The following is a 19,010-nucleotide window of genomic DNA, read 5'->3' on the forward strand; positions in this document are numbered from 1 at the left end:
ATTTTTTATCCCTATTTTCTATGAAAAAAATTAAATTATAACTAAAAATTCTTATAAGTTTTTTTTTTCTTTTTTATCATTTTTATGAAAATTATCTATTTTTTTGTAATTGAAAATTATAAGATTTTATATGAAAAAGACTAATGTATAGTTAAATTTAAATATATTAATTTCTTATTTACTCTTTAAAGGTACATCATATTGATAATATTGGATATCAAAGTTTTTTATGAAAGAATAATGCGTGCGTGCGCGTGCACACACACACATATTTTAAATGAAAGTTTGACAAACTCCTTTGAATTTTATAAAAGTCTATAAAACTTTTAAAATGAAACTTAGGGTCCGTTTGATTGCAAAGATAGAATTTGAGTGGAAAGAAAATAAATTTCAAGTAATTGAATTGCCTAGAAATTGTTTTACTCGAAACTGTCAATTATTGTTTTTGATCGATATAATTTCCAGCGAAAAATGTTGAAATAAAAGTATCTTTTCATGTTCGTTTGGCTTTATTTTTTATGAAAATTGTCAATTTAAGAGATATCATCTTTTACAATTATTCCTAGAATTTATTTTCATTGAAAAAATAAAAAAATATAAAAAATCCAAGAAAACCAAAAATATTCAAAAAATATCTATCTTTTAGTGTTCGTTTGACTTTGTTTTACATGAAATTTTTTAATTTAAGAGATGTTCTATTTTACAATTGTTCCTAGAATTTGTTTCAATCAAAAAAAAAAATTAATTAATTAAAAATTAAAATAAAAAATAAAAACATGGAAAACCAGGTGGGAATTGAAAAGCCATGAAAACCAAGAAAATACTGACGTGGCGGCCAGAGTGGGAAAATCAATTCCCTAGAAAACTTTGTCAATCAAATAGGAAAAAATTGAAAGTTGGAATTTGTTTTTCATTTTCCATGGAAAAAATCGGGCTATCAAACATAGCCTTATAGAAATCTACAAAAAACTTCTATCAATTCCATATAAATCCACAAAACCCACAAAAGTCATCAATTGAAAAAAAAAATATTCAAAAGTCTCAATTGAATACGTCCCTAAGATTTTATAAATTCACGAGTTGTTGAGAATACCTATATTTTAAAGGATTTCATTAAAATTCTTTATTATCTCAGTTTGGGAGATTTTAATAGATTTCATTAAAATTTATTAAAATCTCAATTAGGTACACTTGAGTTTAGAAGAATTTTTAAAATCTATCAAAATCTCAGTTGAGAAAGTTCGTGAAAATTTCACCACTTTTAGTGCGATTCTTATGAATTTTGTGAAAATCTATTTAAATACACTAAATTAATTAGAATTTATAATCTTTTAAAATATATCAAAATCTTAGGAAAAGACACACCCTTAATTGATTTTTCCAGTTTTATTATTACAAAACTAATTAATGAATATTGATTATAATACCTAATAAAAAAGGGTTATAATTAATATTTTAAATAAACTATTAACAAACGGGGTAACTATGATTTTGATGAATTTTAAAAGATTATCCATTATAAGGAATTTCGTGAATTGAATAAATTTCTACAAATTCATAAGAATCCAATTAAATATGGTGAAATTTCAAAAGATTTGGTTATATGTATTCTTAAGCTTGAAATCCATCCAAATCTTTTAAAATCTCTCTTAATGAAATCTTATAAATCTATGACTTATTGAGGATATCTAAATTTTAAATAATTTTATTGAATTTCATTAAATCTCAATTGGGGACAATTGAGCTTTAATGGATTTCAAAACCTCAATTGAGAATACCCCAAAAATTTATTTCTTGGTTCACACAAAAGCTAGCTTCTTTGGTAATTAAGTCATGCATATATCATTTTTTCTTGTTTTCATCTAAACGGTTTAGCTGTCACATTGTGTAAAATTTTATTTCCTTCGACAAATAAACTCAATAAAAGGCACGTTTGCTTTTATTATGGCATAAATTTGGCGAAGATTTCATGCATATTACAGTACTTGCTTCAAGCATTCACTTGCCTTTTGCATAAATTCATCTCTTCTTTGCTTCAAAGCCATACCCAAATTTTATATTCTTGCATATGTGTGCGTGTCATTTGATAAGTTTTTGCCATCTGCATCAGAAAACACCTAATGCATTTATGAGTAGAGAGTATGTTTACCAATCTTGTGATTATAAACTTTTATATTTTAGATTGTAGTTGAGAGAGACGAGGTAGAAAGAATTTTGAAGCCATTTGTTTTAGTACATTTATTAGTTTCCAGTTTTCAAAGATTTGGTGAGAATCAAGAACTGTCCATGTGGCGGTGGTTCGGGTGGTTGTGCATAGTGGCGACGGTGACTGGCAGCGTTAGTGGTGGTAGCGTGACTTACGATGGCAGGTCTCTGATCATCGATGGCCGGCGGCAGCTGTTGTTTTCTGGTTCAATTCATTATCCTAGAAGCACTCCTGATGTACACACTCTCTCTCTCTCTGCCCCTCGGTTTTGCGTATTTATGTGTTTTTGCTTCTTAACGATGGAATTAAATTCTCAATAATTAAAAATGCCTTTTGGACTGATAATCCCAAGAGAATTACAGAAAAAAAGATTGAATATATCACATTCTGTCAATAGTAAATTCATGATTTGAAGGCAGAATCTCGTGACAGAAAGAAAATTTATATCACATGCAAAACTTACAAGAAAATGACATTTAGAAAATTATTCCAAACATTCAAATTCTCACATTCAAATTCTGATGTACTTTGTTTTTTTTAACATTTGGACATGTATAGTACTAAGAAATAGATGCATCCGAGATTTTTCTAATCTATATGTCATTTTTCTTACATGTTTATTTTATCATTTTGAGTAAATTATTTGTTAAGGAGTCGTGTAAGAAAAGAAGATATCATTAATAGTTAGGCATTTTCAACCATTTTGTTTAGGACTCGTCACGGAGGCAAGAAAGGCAGGAAAAGCTTCGTCTTATTACCTGTAAAAGTTAAACCACTTTAATAAAGTGCACTTTGGAATAATTATGAGATCATTCCTTCATATATATATATATTTTTTATAAAATATTACTATTTTGTGAAAATATTTTTGTAGGTTAGAAAATATAGAATTTTGGGATTTTCTTATAAAAATAAATTTGTTAAGAGGAGTAAGTCGAGCGTTTGTATACTGTTCATTTAAGTGATGTGGTATGTTTTACCTTCAACTTGTCTTCACAAATTGATGACTTTCATTAATTCGAGATTACTAATCTTAAAAATTTTGGACCTTCCGAGATCTAAATACATATAGAGCTTAGGATAATAATTTTAACAGTCAACCCTGTTAGGTGAAGTATTTATATCTTTATATATTAATTGTTGTTTCATATTTAAGTGACTAATTTTATCCTATAGTTGGATGCACATTCAGGTATTAATTGCACCAACTATTAAATAAGATTAGATTAATCCTTATTCAATCTAATATATAGTGTGTCAAATGTACCCTTAAGTTACATACCTAACACACGTTTCAAACTAAATTTCTATAACCTCCCCCATACAAATTAAATGAAACATTTATTTAAATTTTGTATATTCTTTGTGCATCTAACCATGTTAAGTTCTTTAAAGGTACATCATATTGATAATATTGGCTATTAAAGTTTTTTATGAAAGAATAATGCGTGCGTCCGCGTGCACACACACACATATTTTAAATGAAAGTTTGACAAACTCTTTTGAATTTTATAAAAGTCTATAAAACTTTTAAAATGAAACTTAGGGTCCGTTTGATTGCAAAGATAGAATTTGAGTGGAAAGAAAATAAATTCCAAGTAATTGAATTGCCTAGAAATTGTTTTACTCGAAACTGTCAATTATTGTTTTTGATCGATATAATTTCCAGCGAAAAAATGTTGAAATAAAAGTATATTTTCATGTTCGTTTGACTTTATTTTTCATGAAAATTGTCAATTTAAGAGATATCATCTTTTACAATTATTCCTGGAATTTGTTTTCATTGAAAAAATAAAAAAAAAATCCAAGAAAACCAAAAATATTCAAAAAATATCTATCTTTTAGTAATCGTTTGACTTTGTTTTACATGAGATTTTTTAATTTAAGAGATGTCTTATTTTACAATTGTTCCTAGAATTTGTTTCAATTGAAAAAAAATTTTAATTAATTAAAAATTAAAATAAAAAATAAAAACATGGAAAACCAAGTGGGAATTAAAAAGCCATGAAAATCAAGAAAATGCTGACGTGGCGGCCAGAGTGGGAAAATCAATTCCCTAGAAAACTTTGTTAATCAAATAGGAAAAAATTGAAAGTTGGAATTTGTTTTTCATTTTCCATGGAAGAAATCGGGCTATCAAACATAGCCTTATAGAAATCTACAAAAAACTTCTATTAATTCCATATAAATCCACAAAACCCACAAAAGTCATCAATTGAAAAAAAAAAATATTCAAAAGTCTCAATTGAATAAGTCCCTAAGATTTTATAAATTCACGAGTTGTTGAGAATACCTATATTTTAAAGGATTTCATTAAAATTCTTTATTATCTCAGTTTGGGAGATTTTAATGGATTTCATTAAAATTTATTAAAATCTCAATTGGGTACACTTGAGTTTATAAGAATTTTTAAAATCTATCAAAATCTCAGTTGAGAAAGTTCGAGAAAATTTCACCACTTTTAGTGCGATTCTTATGAATTTTGTGAAAATCTATTTAAATATACTAAATTAATTAGAATTTATAATCTTTTAAAATATATCAAAATCTTAGGATAAGACACATCCTTAATTGATTTTTCCAGTTTTATTAGTACAAAACTAATTAATGAATATTGATTATAATACCTAATAAAAAAGGGTTATAATTAATATTTTAAATAAACTATTAACAAATGGGGTAACTATGATTTTGATGAATTTTAAAAGATTATCCATTATAAGGAATTTCGTGAATTGAATAAATTTCTACAAATCCATAAGAATCCAATTAAATATGGTGAAATTTCAAAAGATTTAGTTATATGTATTCTTAAACTTGAAATCCATCCAAATTTTTTAAAATCTCTCTTAATGAAATCTTATAAATCTATGACTTATTGAGGATATCTAAATTTTAAATAATTTTATTGAATTTCATTAAATCTCAATTGGGACAATTGAGCTTTAATGGATTTCAAAACCTCAATTGAGAATACCCCAAAAATTTATTTCTTGGTTCACACAAAAGCTAGCTTCTTTGGTAATTAAGTCATGCATATATCATTTTTTCTTGTTTTCATCTAAACGGTTTAGCTGTCACATTGTGTAAAATTTTATTTCCTTCGACAAATAAACTCAATAAAAGGCACGTTTGCTTTTATTATGGCATAAATTTGGCGAAGATTTCATGCATATTACAGTACTTGCTTCAAGCATTCACTTGCCTTTTGCATAAATTCATCTCTTCTTTGCTTCAAAGCCATACCCAAATTTTATATTCTTGCATATGTGTGCGTGTCATTTGATAAGTTTTTGCCATCTGCATCAGAAAACACCTAATGCATTTATGAGTAGAGAGTATGTTTACCAATCTTGTGATTATAAACTTTTATATTTTAGATTGTAGTTGAGAGAGACGAGGTAGAAAGAATTTTGAAGCCATTTGTTTTAGTACATTTATTAGTTTCCAGTTTTCAAAGATTTGGTGAGAATCAAGAACTGTCCATGTGGCGGTGGTTCGGGTGGTTGTGCATAGTGGCGACGGTGACTGGCAGCGTTAGTGGTGGTAGCGTGACTTACGATGGCAGGTCTCTGATCATCGATGGCCGGCGGCAGCTGTTGTTTTCTGGTTCAATTCATTATCCTAGAAGCACTCCTGATGTACACTCTCTCTCTCTCTCTCTCTCTGTCTCTGCCCCTGGGTTTTGCGTATTTATGTGTTTTTTGCTTCTTAACGATGGAATTAAATTCTCAATAATTAAAAATGCCTTTTGGACTGATAATCCCAAGAGAATTACAGAAAAAAAGATTGAATATATCACATTCTGTCAATAGTAAATTCATGATTTGAAGGCAGAATCTCGTGATAGAAAGAAAATTTTTATCACATGCAAAACTTACAAGAAAGTGACAATTGAATTCTGATGTACTTTGTTTTTTTAACATTTGGACATGTATAGTACTAAGAAATAGATGCATCCGAGATTTTTCTAATCTATATGTCATTTTTCTTACATGTTTATTTTATCATTTTGAGTAAATTATTTGTTAAGGAGTCGTGTAAGAAAAGAAGATATCATTAATAGTTAGGCATTTTCAACCATTTTGTTTAGGACTCGTCACGGAGGCAAGAAAGGCAGGAAAAGCTTCGTCTTATTACCTGTAAAAGTTAAACCACTTTAATAAAGTGCACTTTGGAATAATTATGAGATCATTCCTTCATATTTTTTTTTTATAAAATATTACTATTTTGTGAAAATATTTTTGTAGGTTAGAAAATATAGAATTTTGGGATTTTCTTATAAAAATAAATTTGTTAAGAGAAGTAAGTCGAGCGTTTGTATACTGTTCATTTAAGTGATGTGGTATGTTTTACCTTCAACTTGTCTTCACAAATTGATGACTTTCATTAATTCGAGATTACTAATCTTAGAAATTTTGGACCTTCCGAGATCTAAATACATATAGAGCTTAGGATAATAATTTTAACAGTCAACCCTGTTAGGTGAAGTATTTATATCTTTATATATTAATTGTTGTTTCATATTTAAGTGACTAATTTTATCCTATAGTTGGATGCACATTCAGGTATTAATTGCACCAACTATTAAATAAGATTAGATTAATCCTTATTCAATCTAATATATAGTGTGTCAAATGTACCCTTAAGTTACATACCTAACACACGTTTCAAACTAAATTTCTATAACCTCCCCCATACAAATTAAATGAAACATTTATTTAAATTTTGTATATTCTTTGTGCATCTAACCATGTTAAGGGAAGGCAAACACTTACAAATTGATTCTCGCAAACTTGAAATTGATTGAATCTGTAATTATTATTATTATTTTTTTATTTTTTAATGCAGATGTGGCCATCTCTAATAACTAAAGCCAAACAAGGTGGCCTAAATGTGATCGATACCTATGTATTTTGGAACGTTCATGAGCCCCAACCGAACAAGGTTAATCCCCCATATCTTGCGTGCGTGAACATGCACCCACATTTATACACACATAACTACGAACGTACTTGATACATCTCAATACATCTCAAGTGTGTGAGCATGAAGAAATACATATTTATTAATGTGCATTTTGTATGGAATTTTTAGTATGATTTTAGTGGAAGAGGTGATATAGTGAGCTTCATCAAGCAAATCCAAGCTCAAGGTCTCTATGTATGCCTTCGGATTGGGCCCTTTATCGAGAGCGAATGGACTTATGGGTAAGTAAAAATCTAACTACAATGAAAGCATGTAAGATAATTGTGCATAAAAGATTTAAATTAGAGATAGATAGGAATGAGTGATCAATTAGTAGGTAATACTTACGGATATCACCAAATGTGTATATAAAAAGTAGTTTGACCGATTATAATTAGGCGTTTGATTGTTTATTTCGTTTCTTTGTCACGTGAAGGCATGTTTTAGTACGTTTGACTAAAATAAACTAGAGATTATAAATAAGATAGACGTGTAACAATTTTACTTAATTTAATTCAATTTAATTTAGTAGATGCTAAGAGCACCTTCTTAACTATATTTTAAAGTTATTTTTCTAGAAAGTAAAAAATATTGACGAACAACTGCATGCAGAGGCCTTCCATTTTGGTTGCACAATGTCCCCGGCATTGTATTTCGATCTGACAATGAACCATTTAAGGTACTATCCCTATTTGATAATTATATTATAAATTTTGTCAGACATACAACATTTTTTTTTAATGACCTGGAAACTCGCAGCCGCTATCGTTCGGGTGCGCACTGGTTAAACCCTGAGGCTGGATAAAGTCTTTTTTAATCTTGTTCAATCGTGAAACTGATATTAGTCTACTATTATCTATTGCAGTTTTACATGAAGAATTTTACGACAAAAATAGTGAATATGTTGAAATCAGAGAAATTGTTCGCTTCACAAGGTGGTCCTATAATAATTTCTCAGGTACAATTTTATCTCACTATGTTTCCTACTTATTCCATACAAGTATAGAAATTACATTAACAAAATCGAGCATTTAATTATAAGCAGATTGAAAATGAGTATCAGAATGTAGAAAAAGCCTTCCATGAGAAAGGGCCGCCATACGTTATTTGGGCAGCGAAGATGGCGACTGACCTCGAGACTGGTGTGCCATGGGTGATGTGCAAGCAAGACGACGCTCCTGATCCTGTGGTATATACTTTTAAGTAACTTTTTATTTTCAAATGTATTAGGATAATTATCTTTTCTTGTACACTACTTCTATTACACTGGACTGATAAAGGGGCCTACGTGTTTGTCAGTTATCGTGTGCAGTCCGTCGTACCCGATGTGTTTTGTTTTTATGTTATCATGTGAATTTGTTCCGGCTTTATTCGTGATTTGAAATTGAAGACTAAGACTCAAAATGTGCAGATAAATACATGCAATGGGATGAGATGTGGAGAGACATTTGTTGGACCAAACTCACCAAATAAGCCAGCACTGTGGACTGAAAATTGGACACATTTGTAAGATCTTAGAATCCTATATTTCTTGTTTAATGCTATTAAGAACAAGACAATTTTCTGAACATATTCTTATTATTGTTTCTTGTCTTTAGCTATGATACATATGGTAATATTACAAAAATAAGATCAGCAGAGGATATTGCATACAATGTTGTTCTTTTCATTCTTAAAAAGAAGGGCAGTTTCATCAATTACTATATGGTAAGTATTTGATTTTACGCCCTTCTGGTATGGAGCCATTCCAAATCCCGAGATGCTAATTGCCTATACTCTTCTATTCCTTCAGTATCATGGAGGAACTAATTTCGGGAGGACCGCATCATCATTTATCATAACAGCTTACTATGATCAAGCTCCCCTCGACGAGTATGGTATGCCATACAAATCCACATGAAATCTTGATTTTTCCTACTAAATCTAATAGTAATATTGAAATATCTGCAAAAATTTTAGGTTTGATAAGGCAGCCAAAATGGGGTCATCTGAAGGAACTACATGCTGCTATAAAGCTATGCTCAGAAACTCTGCTTTATGGAGTACCAAGTAATTTCTCTTTAGGTGTACTACAAGAGGTGAGGATCTTGAGAAATCCTAACGCTTCTTACATGTTGAAGTATGATGCAATCGAATTACTATTTACTTGTCTCGTATTTTCTGAACAGGCCTATGTCTATCATGAAGATTCAGGAGGATGTGCAGCCTTTCTTGTGAACGCCAATGGCCAAAAGGCCTTGGTCAAATTTCAAAATTCAACATATGATCTGCCTCCAAAATCCATTAGCATCTTGCCTGACTGCAAAACCGTAGCGTTTAACACTGCTAAGGCAAGTATTAATGCGACAAATCCTTGAGCTAAAAATTCTTATACAGTTCTAGCCTAACTAGAATTCTTCGAATTTTTTTCTCTACGTTTTCCATTGAAGATGTTAGGTGATGTTTGATGTTGCTAAAAGTTAATAGAATTTGATAAAAGCTGGAGGGTCCCATGAAGTGAAAAATGAATAAAAATTATGAATCCAATGAAATGTGCGGTTTAAAATGAAGTTTGCCAAGCTTTTTAGCAAGCAGAGCTTAACCAACTAAAATTTACCATCCTAATGTGCAACAGGTAAACACTCAAGTTAATACAAGAACTAGGCAACCGACTATGAAGTTTTACTCTGCAGATAAGTGGGAGGAACACAGAGAAGTTATTCCCATATTTGAAGATACTTCGATTAGGTCAGATGTATTGTTAGAACAAATGAGTACGACTAAAGATGTATCCGATTATCTATGGTACACTGCCAGGTAAGTTCAAAACTGTACTTTTGAACAGTACATTTAATTTTTCCGTATACTAATAGCATGATGCCTACTTACAGTTTTCAGCAATCCGAAGGCTCAAATTCTGTACTGAGGTTGAACTCACTGGGACATGTTTTACGTGCATTTGTCAATGGAGTACTTTTAGGTAAGTGTCAGGCTTTAAAATCTTCGTTGAACTTGAATTTTTATGATTATCCGTTCGTGAAATAATGTACAAAGTTATCAAACGATACAAATGCTATGTATACAGCTGATTGCAGTAACAAAAGAGGCTATCATAGAAATTATATGTGTATTGATGGTGTTCATTGCCTTATGACAATCAAAGATAATTACTATTTTTTGCATTTTTACTTCCCTTTCTAGGTTCTGGACATGGTTCTAAAAAAAATCCAGGTTTCACCCTAGAAACCAACATCTCTTTAAATAATGGCGTGAACGAGATCTCATTGCTGAGCGCAATGGTTGGACTGCCGGTAATATGTTACCTTAATTTTTCCATTTCCAGTACAAATTTTTTTATCTCTGGACAAAGTTCCAAAAACCTCTTCGACTTAAGTCTGAATTTTTTTTGGAATTTGGGCTTGTCAAGCAAATTATTTTATGATGAATTTGTTTTTTAGTCTACTTTAGATTAGCTCTACAGAGTTACTTCTCAGACTTCATATTTCGATGGTAGGATTCGGGGGCTTTTCTTGAGCGTAGAGCTGCTGGATTGCAAGCTGTCACCATTCGAGATAATAACGAACTTCACGATTTGACCAAGTATTCTTGGGGATATCAGGTATTTAATTTCCGAGAGACATGCTTAAATCCTTTTTCATTGTTATATAACAAAAAATCCATCTACTTGTCAATATTAAAAGTTAAAACTGAGTTTTATATATCTAATGTTATAAAGATTGGAATGCTGGGGGAGAGACTACAAATTTACACAGAGAAAGGATCAAGTGATGTCCAATGGACAACCCATGAGCACTCGTACCAACCGTTAACATGGTACAAGGTAAACATGTTTACTTAGCACAGAGAAAACTTGTCTCTTGAACACCCATTGACATAGTTATAAAGTATTTGTTAATATCATATCTCGTTTGAAAATTATAATGGAAGTATGATGCTGCGATAACCAGTTTCGCAATTTTTTACTTAATTTCCTCTCATCAGACCAATTTTGATTCCCCCGTGGGCACTGATCCTGTCGCTATAAATCTTGGCTCCATGGGAAAAGGTGAAGCATGGATTAATGGCCAAAGTATTGGCCGGTATTGGATCTCATATCATACACCAGATGGCTCTCCTTCACAGATATGGTACGTTGTTACAAAAATAACATGTTACATATGTACTCCTGACCCCTTCTTCTTTTTGTCAAGTTTCACTTCCATCTTATAATTTCAGGTACAATATACCAAGATCTTTCCTCAAACCTACTAACAACCTGTTAGTCCTGTTTGAAGAAGAATCTGGCGATCCTCTTGGCATATCAGTAGGCACAGTTTCCATTACAAAAGTATGTGGACACGTGTCGGATTCTAATCCACCTCCCATGATTTCATGGAAAAGACAAACAATAAGCCAGAATAAGGAGAAAATGCATTATGGAAGACGACCTAAAGTTCAGCTCAGTTGTCCCCCTAAAAGACGCATCTCCAAAATTTTATTTGCAAGTTTTGGAAGCCCTTCCGGCAACTGTGAAGGTTATGCTGTTGGAAGCTGTCACTCATCGAATTCCACTGATGTTGTGGAGAAGGTAAAACTTCCTTGTAACATTCATTAATATTAGGAGTGGGCAGAGTCTACTTTTTTATAAGTCCATTTACAAGACATGCCATTTAAATTAATTTGTCTCCAATTCATTAATTACCATTCTGTGATGCAGTTCATCGTGTTTCAATGTCGATTTACATATTCTGTTTTTTCATTATGTCTTCGACAGGCTTGTGTAGGAAAGAGAAGGTGCACCATCCCTCAGTCATATCAAAAGTTTGGAGGCGACCCTTGTCCGGGAATTCATAAAGATTTGTTGATTGAAGCTCAATGTGGATGACAATTGTTGCTACAATGATTATAATTAAATGAAATCAACAAGGTTTATTGCACTATACAGAATTAGTTCATCCCTTTTTCTCTTCTATGGCTTACATGATTCATATCTTAATCTTTTATTTATATCAGATAATAATATTGTATTGGGATACTGTGTTGAAATGACTGCAAAAAAATAGAAAACCGAAACATAAATCTAAACACTCACAATTCTCTAACTCATAAATATCGTCACAAATTTAAAACTAACCATTGCATAGTCAGACATGCTACATTATGAGATTATGCAATATATATATATATATGTATGTATGTATATATATACACACATAAAAGAAACAAACGAAAGAAATGGCATCCAACATAATTGAAACACCCACATTATAGAAAGATATATCAGGGGCTTGCAGCAATAGAAACACCAAAGGTGTGGTGGAAATAACCACCACCACGTAGTATCCATGGTGGAGTCGACACCAAATGGTGGTTCTATCCCGGAGAAGAAACATTATATGATCACGAGAACCTTTCTCTGTCTTTGTATTCAGAAACTTGGATGGAGAAATTTATTGTCATTTGTTGGCCGTGGTTTCTGGTCTATTGGCATACTTACTCCGCCGTCTGCCACTTGAAATGCCACTTCTCCTCCCAATTGCATGTGTTAAGCATGTCGCGAGTGTTCATCCTGAGCCAGGATCAAGCTCTCCATGAATAAGTGCAAATGTCATTTTCCACTATCACTATTAATTAAAAAGAAAGAATTTCATTCCAAATTCTTTAGTCGAGTGCTTCAGAAATATGATCGGCTGCTAATATTCATTGGCATTAACAAATATATTTGGGTGCTCAGCCAAGCACAGTTCTGAGAGGCGTTTGTCAGCAAGTAAAGCAATAAATCAAATACCAATAATTAACGTGAAAACAAATTTAAAAATCACATAGATTTTACCTAATTATTGTTTACCTTTTGCTTTTGTTGTTTTTAATCCAACCTGCAACCACACAACAAAGGTTAATGAAGGATTAAATCAAATAAATGTAATGGAATTCAAGAAACCAAAATGAAGCAGTGAACTAAATGAAATGCAGAAACTGAAACTTAATGGAAGAAAATGAAACGAAATCCCCCTTTTTAAATCCGGCTCAGAAATCTTCGACCCAACACCACAAAGGTAACTTCAATTGGGAGACTTTTTCATTCACGAAGAAGAAAAGGCACACCACAAAGGTCGACTTCGGTTTTCACAGAGAAGGAAGTCTCTTTTTTTCTTTTTGCAGAAAAGTTCTCACACTAAGAAGAAGAAGGCAGCCGGCTTCTCTCTCTTTTTAAATTGGTTGAGTTTTTGGATATATAAAACTCTTGTATATTATCACGAGGGAAATCAAATCTCCAAGATAACAGGGAAGTTTAAATTTGAGTCCAACAGAAAGTAATATGTCTGTTTCGATTAAGTTTGGATACCATTTCTTTCACTTGCATCTTTTATTTATAGAACTGTCTAAATCCCTAATTCCGAGAAGTGTTTGTCAGTTTGAGAGATTTGTGGAATAAACTCTTTTAACTATCATTAAGATGGTAAGTTTTGATCTAAACGGGGAATCTCTGGAGGTAGGTTTGACGTTCTCGACTATAGCTAGAGACTAAAAGAGATTAAGGGAACAAAAATGTTAAACTTCGTACATACCAAAACATTTTGTCTTAGAAAAATGCTTGGAAGCTCCTCTAACATTGACCATTCAAAAATTCTTTGTCCATTTCCCATCATTCAAGAATAGTCTAACATCAAGAGTACATTGACACTTCCAACAGTCTTGTTGAGTTGTGTCCTCGTGTTTTTGGGGAGAATTGCTAAAAACAAATGCATGTGAATTTCACTCACTTCTTTTAAAAGTGACACCTCAAGGACTCAACATGCATTTCGTGCAACTTCACGTAGGGAAGGAAATTTTGGATGGAATCTGCATTAGGAACCATGGATGCCATTATACAGAAGGTAGAAGACAGTAATGCTAAGAAACAAAGATTGGATATAGAATTGTAAAGGGGTAAAGTCATAACTACAGCAGATTGGACATACTTTTCAGTTAATAAGTTCCTTTACATGGATCTTCTTCTTAATTTATAAATCTATAATTATTAGTAATTAAGCCACTTAAAACAATAATGGTTAACTTAGTTGTATATAGTTTAAAAAGAAGAAACACTTTTTATAATTTATTATTATTGTATCAAGTTAAGATTAAACAACTTAAAACTCAATTTATTATATATGTACCAATACACACTTATCAATCATTGCATGAACATCAGACTAATAATTATAACCCTAATCGAGGGAGCAAATTGGAAATGTGGAAACTGTAAGTATACATATCGACAGTGCTTAAAAGTGATCCTTCAGCTACTTTTTTAGCAGCATATCTAATCGAAAATCAACTAAAAAAATCCGCTTTTAAGCCTGCACTATCATACAAAATGACTGAAACGAAATATTTGTATGTCGATCATTTATTAGCTCTAGCTATATAGATAGTAAACAACTTTCGTTTGAACTTTAACAGAATGGAGAAAAGGGAGATTGATCATGAAAACTCTCTATTCCCACAACTCTATAGAGGCAATGGAATATCAGCAAGATCCTCTCTGTACGGAACAGGTTGCAACTCGTTTTCACCATCTACGTTGTTGTCCCCCTTTTCCATACGCGTTTGAGCAATTGGATCGAAGTTTGTGGGCTCAATGAACGTCACAACCGTGTCTTTACGAAACATAAGATAGATTACTGACAATATATATACAGCCATCAATGGAAAAACTATGATTCCAATAAAGACATTCCCAACTTTCGGTAGATTGTTATGGATTAACCAGTCCACAAAGGCTGTACTCAAATAGTATATGTTGATGCCTATGATTCCCAGCCCCAATATCCATGAGAACACCACTATCTGCAAACAGAAATTTAACTTAATCAATTATACCCAAAAAAAAAAAAAAAAAAAAATTGATTTTACGATAGAATGTGTTACAAGAACTAGAGAGAAATGGGAGAAAATTGAGCTTACATATATTGAGTTCTTGTGTGGTCCCATTTTGGTGGAACTGCTGCTGAATTTAAGAAGAGGGATGAGAGCAAATGGAAGTTCAAAAGAAAGTATCATCTGCAGAAAATTCCATTCAAAATAATCTGATTATAACTGAAATGTATAAAATCTAAAAACTATTAGAGATTATAAGAAATAAGCACAAACCGATGCGATGATGATCAGTCGACCTGCTCCCGATGATCCACCAATAATCGAGACTATTAGACTAGGTGTGATGGCTATGCACCTAGTCATGAAGTTTCGAATCCATGTCTTCATCTTCATATCCAAGAAACCCTATTCAATTGCAACAATCAAATTAGTCTATATATTGGGTACAAATGTTCACATAGCACTAAACAGTATTTGGAAAAAAAAAAAAATAAATAAAAATTCAAACTCTTGTTTGTTGTAATATCAAATCGCACGTGACAGGCCGTGTTTTATACACTCACTAACGACTTAATATTTTGAATAAAGTGGTACCTGCATAATATACTGTCCAGCATATGTGCCAGTAATGGTAGAGCTTTGGCCTGAGGCTAGTAACGCAATGGCATAAACAGTGGAACTCGATCTTCCCAGAACATTCTGCAAAGTTTATAGAATATGTGGCGTCTAAATACGGTACTAGAAGATTAATAAAGAGAGATATGTGATAAAATTTATCCTGTCGAGAGATATATATCTAATAGTCATTGGACCTTGAGCAGGAATGAAGCAGAGTTGAGTGTTAGATCATTGCAACGTTCTGTATTATCTTTGGACAAATCCTTGGCCAGACAAACCGTGCCAGATACAGAAATAACAGCAACATTAATCAAGAATGCTACAAACAATGCAAATCCACTCTCAATCAAGAAAAATCGACATGCATCCTGAAAACAAGAGGGAAAAAAAATCAATGAACATGTATTAACATATGAAATATTTTTGAGATGGACCAACTTTCGAGGTTAGAGTAATAAAAATAACTCATCGATCAAGTTTTTTATTTAACATGTATTCTTCATGTATCCAATGTCTAATTTACTCAGATTAAAACGATCTTTCCCTTCCTTAATTCAACTTATTCTTCACCTTTTCCCCGCCCTTCCCTCCCCTTCGTTTACTGCTCTCTCAAGCAACTACGGAGATGCGAGGGAAGGGCATAGTGATACTAGCGAACCCTTTTAATCCACTTAAAATTTTGTTCTAATTCCGTGGACGATTGGACAACTAAAAAAATAAATAGTGCTGGCTTCTTTCTTTTCATTTTTATTTTCTCCCATGGCTTGGTAGTTTTTAATAAAATTCCATCATTTTCATATTCGTTGTGATTATTTGTGGGCCAATTTCATATTCATGGTGACTTAAGAGTTCTGACTTTTGACTTCAATAATGAAAAGAAGACAGAGAAAAATCTTGTCAGATAAATTAGATAATTTATGTATTCAACCAGCTTCTTGGGATGTCAACCAACCAGATTTATCCCATTCTTAAAAGAAATAAATAAATAAATAAAAATAGGCGAAGCTCGATACACATACTTCAGAATATCAAAATACGACAATCAACTTACATTGATGCCTCGAACTGAATTTGGTATTTTCCGAGAAAGTACCAGAGCTGAATGCAAGAAAAGATTATGCCTGTTGAATAATCAGAAAGATTATTCTTAGTGAAATTTGATAAAATTAACATAAATTTAAATTGAATAATATATCAAAAAAGTTTTGATCGGTACGGCATGACGAGAGCGCCCAATAGTGCAATGGCATCACCAGTTGCACCATTGCCACTGAGCTTAGGAATGAACATTCCTTTCATTACATCCTTTGCTGGAGGCTTCACATAACTCAATTCACCAAAAAAACATGCAGCCATGATGAACACCAATATTGCTATCAACAATTCAAGTTTTCTAACCTGTTGAATTCAATTTCCCATGTCAATTTAACTGAAAAATATTTTAAATAATCGAAAAATAGTTTTCGATATTAAGTACAAAACACTTACCCCATATCTCTGGAGGCCAAGTAGTAGGAGAGTACTCAAACCAGTACAAAGAACTCCAACCCAAACCGGGATGTGGAACAATATGTTAAGCGCAAATGCTGTCCCAATCACTGTTAAAATTCTGAAGTCAGTCGAGTGCTAGATCGGAAAAAAATTCAAGTAGCGTCTTACACTACAAGAGAACATCGTCGTATATATATATGTGTGTGTGTAAGTGTTCTGGCACAGGCTTAGACTATGGGAAAAAATGGCAGATTATATGAAAAATATTCATTTTGATTGAAAATTTTGAAGGTGAATAGTACCTTCAGGAATGTCAGCTGCAATGACGGCAATCTCAGCTAGTATCCATAGGCAGTATCGAACATATCGAGGGTACTCAGCCTTGCAGAGTTCTGAAAGGTGTTTACCTGCAAATTAATCAAGAAAATAAACTACTAAAACAACTTTAAAAATGACTATAACAAATTACAATTAAGCATTTAACTCAGGTAATGTTTAGTTCCAAGTTTTTGACGTCATTACCAGTGCTTACACCAAGATTAGCTGCAAGAGATTGTATCACAAGAGCAAAGATTAATCCGATAAGAATCACCCATAGTAGCTGAGTATTTCAAATAATCAAATATTAGTACTAATTAAGGTTACAGAGAGAAAAAGTAGAAGAAGAAGATTTCAATTTAAGTACTTCATATCCATGGTTTGCCCCAGCCTGCAAATCAGTTTCCACTGCAATGGCATCATATAATATGCATCAATACTATTGTCCAACAAAACATAACGATATTCTCAAACGAATACAATAATATATCAAGCATGCATTATAGATGCACGGAGTCTTACAATTTCCGGGATCAAGATATGCCAATGAGACCAAGAAACCCGGGCCAACATACGACAAAAAATTTCTCCATCCAGGCTTCTGAATGAAAACACAAAAAGGGTTAGGAAAAAAAAATATAGATGATGAAGCTGAAAATAAGAAAAGCAAAACTTGAACCTTGTGTTCGTGAATCTGGTGATCGTGTCCTCCGGTTGGTGGTGTCTCCGGCACAGCTACAACCTGGTGGCTGTTATATCCACCACTGACATGGTGTTGCTGTTGCTGCAAGCTCCCCATATGTCTCTCTGTAGTGTGTGTTTCAAAGAAGTTGGATATGATATTTTTCCCTTTAGTATCATTCATTTATATAGATCGTGATCTATCAATGAAACCTTTCCAAGTACGTACTCGGTTCTTGTTTTGTTTTTTCATTGTTGTATACTGTCATGCAGTATTTCTTGTTTATATAAAATCGTCAAACATTTTTTCCTCTCATTTTGGACAGGATTCTTGGATTTAATGTGAAATAATAGGAAATTTAAATTAAAGTTCAAATTTTATCTGGTATATTTCATGAATCATGCCGTAATTTGGACATGGGTCACTGTCATGACCAAAACTTAGAAGAGATAAAATATAAGTAAAAATAATGTACTAAATTAATGAAATAATGAAACAAAACAAGCCTAATAATGTCACTACATAAGAACAGTTATACCGGTCAGCCTGATCCATGCCACTATTTTATTTTATATTCCAAAATGAAACAAAAACAAGAGAAACATTATTGTTTTCTGTATCAACATTATATACAATAAATTATAACATATGATTCACTGGACAATCAAATAATTACATTCATAAAATATTAAATATATTAAATACAAATTGTTATGTGGCCGGCATTTTCCTTAGCTGTCTGAATGAAGAAAGAATCTATTATAAACCATTTATTCTACATCGAAACTAAATGACATTAACTGGTAACAAACAACTTTTTGTTGGCAAAAATATTAATTTGGCACTTGGGCCTACATACGTAATTAATTGTATGTAGATGCTATC

General features: G+C 32.1%; 2 protein-coding genes across 3 annotated transcripts; one reads left to right on the plus strand and one right to left on the minus strand.

The window, feature by feature from the left end:
- The first annotated feature begins 1,949 nt into the window (after positions 1-1,949).
- On the plus strand, positions 1,950-12,185 carry LOC111409129 (beta-galactosidase 16). 2 transcript variants are annotated; one of them, XM_023039085.1, is made up of 19 exons: positions 1,950-2,442; positions 7,058-7,153; positions 7,304-7,416; positions 7,787-7,853; positions 8,040-8,132; positions 8,220-8,363; positions 8,586-8,680; positions 8,773-8,881; positions 8,967-9,051; positions 9,134-9,252; positions 9,343-9,504; positions 9,789-9,970; positions 10,045-10,133; positions 10,355-10,464; positions 10,668-10,772; positions 10,890-10,994; positions 11,156-11,301; positions 11,390-11,741; positions 11,928-12,057. In XM_023039085.1, exons 1-19 carry the CDS (start codon positions 2,287-2,289, stop codon positions 12,036-12,038), a joined length of 2,439 nt encoding a protein of 812 aa, XP_022894853.1. In that variant the 5' UTR covers positions 1,950-2,286; the 3' UTR covers positions 12,039-12,057. The 2 variants fall into 2 exon arrangements, with proteins under 2 accessions (XP_022894853.1, XP_022894854.1); XM_023039086.1 differs by lacking the exon at positions 1,950-2,442 and adding an exon at positions 5,356-5,847 and having other exon boundaries at positions 11,928-12,185.
- A 2,162-nt stretch (positions 12,186-14,347) lies between these two features.
- Positions 14,348-18,382, minus strand: LOC111409130 (metal transporter Nramp5-like). Its single transcript, XM_023039087.1, has 13 exons — positions 18,123-18,382; positions 17,966-18,044; positions 17,811-17,851; positions 17,648-17,726; positions 17,428-17,532; positions 17,123-17,232; positions 16,851-17,032; positions 16,686-16,755; positions 15,829-16,002; positions 15,611-15,715; positions 15,290-15,421; positions 15,104-15,199; positions 14,348-14,986 (listed from the first exon to the last, which is right to left on the minus strand). Exons 1-13 carry the CDS (start codon positions 18,306-18,308, stop codon positions 14,648-14,650), a joined length of 1,698 nt encoding a protein of 565 aa, XP_022894855.1. The 5' UTR covers positions 18,309-18,382; the 3' UTR covers positions 14,348-14,647.
- Between the last annotated feature and the right edge of the window lie 628 nt (positions 18,383-19,010).

Source organism: Olea europaea, chromosome 14 (assembly GCF_002742605.1).
Source record: "Olea europaea var. sylvestris chromosome 14, O_europaea_v1, whole genome shotgun sequence".
Taxonomy (NCBI): Eukaryota; Viridiplantae; Streptophyta; class Magnoliopsida; order Lamiales; family Oleaceae; genus Olea; species Olea europaea.